The 10,000-nt window shown below is 34.0% G+C and overlaps 2 protein-coding genes across 2 annotated transcripts in view; one reads left to right on the top strand and one right to left on the bottom strand.

Annotated features, from left to right (window-relative positions):
* The window catches only part of LOC138862694 (NHL repeat-containing protein 2-like), a 15,698-nt gene extending 10,674 nt beyond the window's left edge, over positions 1 to 5,024 (bottom strand). The window contains exons 1-3 of the mRNA XM_070125507.1: positions 4,958 to 5,024; positions 3,342 to 3,439; positions 2,863 to 2,931 (exon numbers count right to left, since the gene is read on the bottom strand). Of these exons, the coding sequence (XP_069981608.1) occupies positions 2,863 to 2,931; positions 3,342 to 3,439; positions 4,958 to 5,024 (234 nt within the window). The remainder of the gene's footprint in view (positions 1 to 2,862; positions 2,932 to 3,341; positions 3,440 to 4,957) is intronic.
* A 1,202-nt stretch (positions 5,025 to 6,226) lies between these two features.
* Positions 6,227 to 10,000, top strand: part of LOC113829010 (NHL repeat-containing protein 2) — a 19,588-nt gene continuing 15,814 nt past the window's right edge. Inside the window, 6 exon segments of the mRNA XM_070125494.1 lie at positions 6,227 to 6,238; positions 6,731 to 6,802; positions 7,272 to 7,352; positions 7,757 to 7,925; positions 8,264 to 8,467; positions 9,681 to 9,839. Coding sequence (XP_069981595.1) covers positions 6,227 to 6,238; positions 6,731 to 6,802; positions 7,272 to 7,352; positions 7,757 to 7,925; positions 8,264 to 8,467; positions 9,681 to 9,839 — 697 coding nt within the window.

The raw sequence follows: 10,000 nt of genomic DNA, 5'->3' as shown, positions 1-10,000 counted from the left end.
GTCAAATAAAGTTCAATAAAATTTGTGATAAGAAATGAAGGAGAGATCAACAAAAACCATGCATTCTTTATAATGCTTCATTTTCACTCTACCGTAAGTATGCTAGTGACAATTCTGTGTCATCATCATTCAAACTACATCCCTAAACAAAGTTACATTCGTAAAAAGGAACCAAAATATGTATAGACAAAAACAAACAAAACCATCCATACACAAGAAAGAAAGAAAAAGAATGAGAGTGAGTGAGTGAGTGAGTGAAAGAGGAGGAGGAGGAGGAGGAGTGGGAGTGAGTGAGTGAGTGAGAGAGAGAGAGAGAGAGAGAGAGAGAGAGAGAGAGAGAGAGAGAGAGAGAGAGAGAGAGAGAGAGAGAGAGAGAGAGAGAGAGAGAGAGAGAGAGAGAGAGAGAAACAGAGAGAAACAGAGAGAGAGAAACACAGAGAGAGAAACAGAGAGAGAGAAACAGAGAGAGAGAAACAGAGAGAGAGAAACACAGAGAGAGAAACAGAGAGAGAGAAACAAGAGAGAGAAAACAGAGAGAGAGAAACAGAGAGAGAGAAACAAGAGAGAGAAACAGAGAGAGAGAAACAGAGAGAGAGAAAACAGAGAGAGAGAAACAAGAGAGAGAAACAGAGAGAGAGAAACAAGAGAGAGAAACAGAGAGAGAGAAACAGAGAGAGAGAAACAGAGAGAGAGAAACAGAGAGAGAAACAGAGAAAAAGAGAAAGAGATAAAGAAACAGAGAAAGAGAGAGAAACAGAGAAAGAGAGAAACAGAGAGAGAGAAACAGAGAGAGAGAAACAGAGAGAGAGAAACAGAGAGAGAGAGAAACAGAGAGACAGAGAGAGAGACAGAGAGACAGAGAGAGAGACAGAGAGAGAAACAGAGAGACAGAGAGAGAGACAGAGACAGAGACAGAGACAGAGACAGAGAGAGTGAGTATGTGAGTGAGTGAGTGAGAGAGAGAGAGAGAGAGAGCGTGAGTGAATGAATGAGTGAGTGAGAGAGAGAGAGAGAGAGAGAGAGAGAGAGAGAGAGAGAGAGGAGAGAGAGAGAGAGAGAGAGAGAGAGAGAGAGAGAGAGAGAGAGAGAGTGGGAGAGGAGAGTGAGAGTGAGAGGGAGAGTGAGAGTGAATGAGAGGATAGGATTAGAAGAGTGAGAGTGAGAGTGAGAGTGAGAGTGAGAGTGAGAGTGAGAGTGAGAGAGAGAGAGAGAGACAGAGAGAGACAGAGAGAAAGAGGGGAAACAGATTGATAAAGAGGGGAGAGAAAAGAGAGAGAGAGAGAGAGAGAAAGAGAGAGAGAGAGAGAGAGAGAGAGAGAGAGAGAGAGAGAGAGAGAGAGAGAGAGAGAGAGAGAGAGAGAGAGAGAGAGAGAGAGAGAGAGAGAGAGAGAGAGAGAGAGAGAGAGAGAGAGAGAGAGAGAGAGAGAGAGAGAGAGAGAGAGAGAGAGAGAGAGAGAGACCCTGCCTTTTATTGCATGGTCTTCCGGATCAGCTACAAATATAACATTTGAAGAATGGTAAAACCCCCCCCAGGTTGAGTTTGCACAGGCGAAAATTGTTCCCATCTGCCATCCTCTTGTTCTCCAGATCCCACAAATTTTTTCGCAAGTAATTTATCAAAATCTAAAACAAAAAAATCAACATATATATAATAACCTCCAAAGTCATTAAATATCATATACAATACACTAGTAAACAGTCATGAAAATAAAAAATTTAAACCGGGGCCGGAATTTTTTTTTCTGGGCGGTAAGACAGTCCATTTATCTCGAACTTTTCTCTGCATATCTGCAATTTTATGTATCATAACACATCACCTATATTTATCACCTTTCTCATTTAACAGGTCCACTGTACTTGTTCTAATGTATATAAACAGCAAGACATTTACATTTACTTTCTAATTCAACAGACTACTATAAGAAACCCGTAATATTCTTCATTAATAAAGATATATATATTCTATTTAATATCATATTTTAAACACTTTATTCTGTATAATAATTTTTTTTTGGCTTAAAATGTCATTAAACAAGACTTCCAAGGCCTAAAAAACATTTCAACATCACATAGAAGTAACACAAGATTGCGGTTTAAAATTTATAATCCGCATTTGCTAGACTCAGGTTAAAATTTTCCTCAGAAAATTTAATCAATATATGAAGGTTAATATAGATTAATCAATGAAAAGTAAGCACATACCCAGAATGCTGGAATCACAATTTTCTCTTACATTAATGAAATATCGAAATGCTGTTAAAAAAGCAAGTTATATAAATACCCTAAATTTCGAGCATTTGTCAATCGGCAAAAGAAGAAAAGAAAACAAATTTGTTTTCCTTTTTATTCATATTTTCATAAAATCCCGAATTTTCATTGAAACAAAGGAATGAGCTATAGGGTATCCTATCGTAGGCTCAACACTGGTCACGCAGTCCGCCTTTTGGATTACAAAATTTATTAAATTTGCTCACTAGAAAAATATTAGCAATCATTTAAATAATAATTATCAAAAGGGTTGTTCTACTAAAAGAATGAGCAGTAAATCTAGTGACCATTGCTGCGTTTGAAAAATATAAATCTTCTCGTAGGGGTTTTCCCCAGGCAGATGATGATACTTTTGGCCTTTCCTTCTGTTGGGATTTCATTTGCAACAAGCAAAGTATTTCATCAAAGAGCAAAAGGAGATCAAAGACATTTACAGACAACAGTCAAAGATAGGATTGTCCACTCTGCCCTTTCTCAGTTTCGGCCTGATATAAAAAAAATAAATAAAATAAATAAAATAATCTTATCATACTAAAAATAAGTAATTCATACTTACATTACCTAATCTTATCTGTCGCAAAAATTCTGTTATGCCCAGTAACACAACAGTTCATCGGGAATGTTCGTACTTTTTCTGGGTAAAGCTAAACACAGAACCAGTTGCTGCAAAATGATTATGGGAATTGTATATTTGGGATAAACTCCAAAAAATCAACTTTTAACTTTAAAAATGATGAAATATAAAGCAAATACAATCAATACATTTTTTTCTTTGTAGTTTACGTGGGAAATTTGTATTTTTCCCAAAATATGCGAAGACACCATGATTTTCCTCTCCACTAAAACTCGATAGTTGATTATCCCTTTTTTAAAAGATGTATAGATTCACTTTATATTTGTTTTAACAATTACTCAAAAGACCTGCATCTAAATCGTGTACAGCGTTAAAATCCAAATCTTACACAAAATTCATTATTGAGCAACAAAAATACTTCCTGATCATGAAATGCACAACAGCAAAGCACATATCATACCCATTGCTGGAGAAATATTCCACCATACAGTCAACATACAACTGAGACAAATTCTTTCAAATTTTCCCCTCCCAAGTATAAACATTGGATGGCCATTGGGATCTGGAAAGCACATTTTACCTCTGCATAAAACCAAGCTAATAGAAAAAATACTCAGCTAGATTTTCTATTAGTCTAATATATATGGACAAATTAAAATCATACTGGTAGTTCATTTTTGAATGATAATCACAACACAAATTGGCACACACGCACAAAACAAAGTTATTCTCTGAAACAAGTAATAGATTTAATTTCCTACAATAACACAGATTTTCTAAAGGCGGGTATCTACCTAATATAATATAGGCCAAACAGCAACGCCAAAGAAATTCTTACTCGCATCGTTCACCACAGGATGATGAATGTGGGTACCCTCACGGTTTTTTCAAGATATTATTTCATGATAATTATTCTCATTCAAATTTTGCGTGAAATGGACTCCAAACCCCCCCAAAACAAAATCCCAAAATCCTTGGCCTCTCACATAAAAGACTGTTAAACCTTTAAAAAGATGGCCCATCCAACTTGTAGCAGATGCTCTAAATAATTTTTCATTTAAATAAAACAAAGTGACCATAATTTCATTGCATTTATCGTGATTATAATAAAATTTTTTTACAAATCTTCAATTTTTATGTTCCCCCCCCACAAATCTGGAAACAGAAAAACCAAAAAATTGGGGGAAATTGTATTATAATCCACATTTGATTTCGGGGCCCTTTGTTAAAATTGTGTCAAACAATTCAATTATTTCACAGTTTATTTCACCACATGGATAAATGTGTGCACATCGGGGTTGCCTCAACACTACAAAAGGGAAAATCCTCCACATATAATCTGTGGGATTATATTATTAAATCCTCCTTTTGGGGTGCACACACGTGCGCTGGGTGGGTGGGGTGGGGGGGGGTGGGGGGGGGGGGGCATGGGGGGAAAAAAGATGAGTGGGAGGGAGGAGAGGAAAGGAGGGGAGGCGGAGGAGCGGAGCGCGAGCGAGCGAGGAGTGATGAGCAGAGGAGGAGTGAAAAGGAGTGAGTGAGACTATAAAGTATATTCATATATATATATATATATATATATATATATATATACATATATATATATATATACATATATATATATATATATATATATATATATATATATATATATATATATATATATATATATATATATATATACATATATATATATATATATATATATATATATATATATATATATATATATATACATATATATATATATATATATATATATATATATATATATATATATATATATATATATATATATATATATTTTTACACTACATTTATATAAATTTAATTAACACTTATATTTAGTATAAAAAGCAAAGAGATACTCACATTTAACTACATAGTTTTTACTACAATATATAAAGCCTTTTCAACAGGCAAATTCAAATTTCAAACATTTTAAAAATTTGTAGCTACCACACAATAAAGAAAAAATGACAAGATTCGTTAACTTTTTTAGAGACGCAGAAACATAATGTTTTTCTACCACAAGAACCTCCCCTTTTCTGGAGGACGCCAAATCTCTCCATTCAAGATCAGGCATGCAGTTAATAACATAAAAATATCAAGCACAGATATGTGGGCCCCCTTTTTGGAGTAATCCTGCATGTGTCAGAGTTTCTGATACGCTGAACCCCATTTTCCCAACCTCTGAAAGAAAATGAAAAATTATTATATTTTTCCCTGGCCAAGTTATTAGAATTGATATGAAAATTATAGTTGCATATGACAAGAGTAAATGAAATATGAAATATGAAATATCATTAAGGATAAGAAAACCCCCCCACATATTTGACAAATCCATTATTTATACATCTACTTTCCTCGATCTCCTCTTTTTTTCTTTTCTCTCCTCCCTCCATATAAGAAAGCCTTTTTGCATATTATGTCATGGAAAAGAAATGATCCTTTAAAAGATAATTTTAAAAAATAAAAAAAGGGGGGAAAAAATGAAACAATAAAATTCTTCATATGGAATGATTTCATTTGTAATTCTTACAGTACCAGACGAAAACCAACCCAAAACCCGTCACAAAACTCCTATGAAACAATCTATATTGATGTAGTTACAAAAAGGGGGGAACCCCATTAATTTCTCGGGAACAATTGCAGGTTCACTTTGCACTTCTTCCCTAAGATATTGAAATTCAAATTTTTATTCGTGAGATGAACCCTTCCATGATAATTTTCTTTTATTTGTAGCATTACCATTTGTGTCTGTAGCGTTATACTTGTACTGACAACTAAAACTTTTTGTCATCTACAGGAATATCATCCCTAGCTTAGTGTGTCCGTACTGTAAAGATTTACCTTCTATATCAACTACAAGAATATAATATCTACCTCTATAGCTATGCCCTAGATTTACTAGGCATTTGGAAATTTTTAATCACTCGCAAGGATATAATAATAACCCACTAAAGTTTCTCTTTCAATAATATTGTGTTAGTATTGGGAATTTTTCTTAAACATGATGAAAACCATAAATAATATTAATAGGGGGCAAGTAATATTCTGAAATTGTGAACTGGCACCTGTTCGGATGACAGCCAGTCATCCACGGCTCAATTTCGCTTGTAAAGATCTCTAATAGAATACGGACCTATTGCTCTGTGATTTTATTCTAGCTCACATATCGTACAACGTATCTGTTGCACTGACAGAATAACAAAAAATTATACTATTAATCTATGGTACTTTACCTACAAGTTGACAAAAGAGGGCAGTGCAACATATACTTTTGTTTCCATTTCATAATGACTGCAATAAGAGGGAAAACTAACATCAATTGTTATAAAGAAATGCATTTAAACACTCAAAGATACATGAAATAATCCCACTATGCCTGAAGATGTTAGGTTGCAGAGACAGTTAGCCTAATAGAGTATAATAGGGTTGGGGTGCCGGGGCAGAGTTCATAGGTCAATAGTTGTACCTTGGTTTATGTTGGGATCTACTTCTGAAAGCTGTCACTCTGTAAACAGTTACTAATACTCTACATTTACATCATTTACTGAAAACGACTAGATCCATGCATATACACCACGATTAACAGAAACAGGATAAGAACTGTAATATGGACACAGATTAATCAAACAAAAATTGCCTTACTTACAATCAAAATCTGTTTTGCAAAATTATCTTTAAAAAACACACTGTAACATTTTTAATCCTAAATTATGAATTAGGATTAAAAATGTTACGGTGTGTTTTTTTTTTAAAGATAATTTTGCAAGTAGATTTAGATTGTAAGTAAGGCAATTTTTGTTTGGTGTCATACAGCCATCCCACATTACAGTTTATATCCTGTTTCTGTTAATCATGGTGTAATATGCATGAATCTAGTCGTTTTCCATTGCAAATGATGTAAATGTAAGTATTAGTAACTGTTTACAGAGTGACAGCACCCGTTTCAGAGTAAGTCCCTTTTACTCCAGCCACTCCTGGGAACCCACAAATATTGCCATATAAACCAAAAACCTTAACTAAGGGGCACCACACCCAAAGCCTCCCTCAGCCTATGTATATCCCTATTAGGAACTCTGCCCTGGCACCCCAACCCTATTGCCATTGCTCTGTGCATTCTTTGTTGCAACCTGTTATCTTAATTTCAGGCACTAGTCATTCCCTGCGCAGATTATTTCATGTATCTTTGAGTGTTTTGCCATTTCTTTATAACAGTGTCATTGGTTTTTCCCTCTTATTGCAGTCATTATGAAAATGGAAACAAAGTATATGTTGCACACCTTTCTTTTTATCAACTTGTAAATTAAGTACCATAGATTAAAAGTATAATTTTTTTTTGTTATTCTGTCCAGTTACTGGCACAGATTACCTTGTACCATATGATATGTGAAACTAAATTATACCCTAAAAAAAATCTAAGAGCAATAGATTCCATATTCATATTAGAGATCTTTACAAGCTGAAATTGAAAACCGTGGATGACTGGCTGTCATCCAGACAGGTTGCCAGTTCACAATTTCAGAATATTACTTGCCCAGTAGTATATTCATTTATGGTTTTCATCATGTTTAAGAAATTCCAATACTAGCACAATATTTTTAATGAAGAACTTTAGTCGGTCGATATTGTATCCTTGCTTTTTGAGGCATAAATTTCCAAATACTAGTAAATCTAGGGCATAGCTATAGGGTAGATGTGCATATTCTTGTAGTTGATATAGAAGGTAAATCTTTACAGTACGGACACACTAAGCTAGGGATGATATTCCTGTAGATGACAAAAAGTTTTAGTTGTCAGTACAAGTATAACGCTACAGACACAAATGGTAATGCTACAAATTAAAAGAAAATTATCATGGAAAGTTGTGCTCACAGCCTAAGTCCACCCAGTGCTCCTGAATTTCAGCTCTATCTTGTGAAGGATACCAAAGTGAAGACAATGTTTCCTGAAGAGTGTCAGGGGGGTATCAACCCTCCTCTCAGGCAGTACCCAAATGGCGCGCCCAGCCACGGCAATATAGATTGTTTCATAGGGTTTGTGACGTGGATTTGGGGACTTAGTTTCTGGCAAGTGCGTCTGTACTGTAAAGAATTACAAATGAAGTCATTCCATATGAAATTTATTGTTTTCATTTTTTTCCCCTTTATTTTATTTTTTAAATTCTATCTTAGATCATTTCTTTTCCATGACATAATATGCAAAAAGGCTTTCTTATATGGAGAGAGAGAGAGAAAGAAAAAGAAAGAAAGAGAGAGAATCGAGAGAGAGAGAGAAAGTAGATGTATAAATAATGGATTTGTCAAATATGTGGGGGGGTTTTCTTATCCTTAATGATATTTCATATTTCATATTTCATTTACTCTTGTCATATGCAACTATAATTTTCATATCAATTCTAATAACTTGGCCAAGAAAAATATAATAATTTTTTTCATTTTCTTTCAGGATTGGAATGGTTCAACGTATCAAGAGCTCTGACACATGCACAGGACCTCAAAGGCCGCATATCTGTGCTTGACTTTTTTACATACTGCTGTATTAACTGCATGCACATTTTGCCTGATCTTGAGGCCCTAGAAGAACAGCATCCTCCAGAGCAAGGGGAGGTTCTTGTGGTAAGAATACATTATGTTTCTTCGTCTCTAAAAGTTAGCAATGTATCATTTTTTTTCTTTATTGTGTGTAGCTACTAAATTTGAACATTTGAAATTTGAATTTTTGCTATATTGAAAGGCTTTATGTATTGTAGTAAAAACTATGTAGTTAAAGTAGTCTAGCTGCTTTATATACTAAACAGTTTAATGCTAGTTAATTATATTTATATAAATGCTGGTGTAAAAAAAAAAAAAAAAAAAAATATATATATATATATATATATATATATATATATATATATATATGTATATATATATATATATATATATATATATGTATATATATATATACATATATATATATATATATATATTAATATATATATATATGTATGATATATATATATGTATATATATATATATATATATATATATATATATATATATATATATATATATATATATATATGTATATATATATATATATATATATGCTCAAGCATATATATAGATATACTTTATAAATATACTCACTCATCTTCACTCACTCACTCAGCTCACCTCGCTCATCGCCATCCCTCTTCACCTTCACTCACCTTCGCATCAACACTTGCTCGCCCTTTCCACCATCGCTCACCATCACTCACTCACTCATTCCACTCCGCTCATTCGCGCCTTTCAGCGCTCACGCTCGCTACATCATGTCACCTGCCCTTGCATTAGTGATGCGCCCATAAGAAGTTTAATGAAAATTCATAAAATCCTTCCATTCTGATTATATGTGGAGGATGTTGGTTGCCCTGCTGTAGTGTTGAGGCAACTTTGATGTGCACACAGTATGCCATGTGGTTGAGTAAACTTTAGCAAAATAATTTAGTTGACATTTTTGTGTAAGGCAGAAATCAAATGTGGATTATATAGAATGTTTCCCCCAATTTCCAATACCCAGGTTTTCTGTAGATCCATCAAGTTTGTTGGGTGGGGAGATGGTATTGTTGACATAGAAATTGAAGATTTGCATCATAAAAAAAACATTGTATTTGTTATAGAATACATGATGGTAAAATTATGAGAAGTCCATGGTCTTATTTTAATATTATTAATGAAAGAGTATTTAGGCAATAACCTTATGCAAATTAAGGATAAGTATGGCTACTGTAAATTAGTAATAATGCTTTGAAAATTTTGAGTCTTTTATGTGAAATACAGATTTTCCCTATTTTGTTTTTGGGTTAGAGTCCATATCCATCCCAAAGGTGAGAATGAACGTGTATCAGCAAATATCTTGGCAGCCATTGAGAGGTACCACATTCATCATCCTGTGGTGAACGATGCCGAAGCAAAGATGTGGACTCAGCTTGGCATTGCTTGTTGGCCTACTCTCCTTATATTAGGTAAATGATTTTTCCCACCTTTTAGAAAATCTGTGCTTGAGTATGTAGGAAATTCATCAATACTTGTTTCAAGAGAATAGCTGTTTGTCGATATGTATATTTTTAGTTAATTTGTGTTGTGATTGTCTGCTTTCGAGAGTAGTTTGCGGTATGGATTTTGA

Source organism: Penaeus vannamei, chromosome 1, assembly GCF_042767895.1.
Source record: "Penaeus vannamei isolate JL-2024 chromosome 1, ASM4276789v1, whole genome shotgun sequence".
Taxonomy (NCBI): Eukaryota; Metazoa; Arthropoda; class Malacostraca; order Decapoda; family Penaeidae; genus Penaeus; species Penaeus vannamei.
The sequence above is the reverse complement of the archived record's forward strand: the minus strand, read 5'-3'. Positions and strand labels throughout refer to the sequence as shown.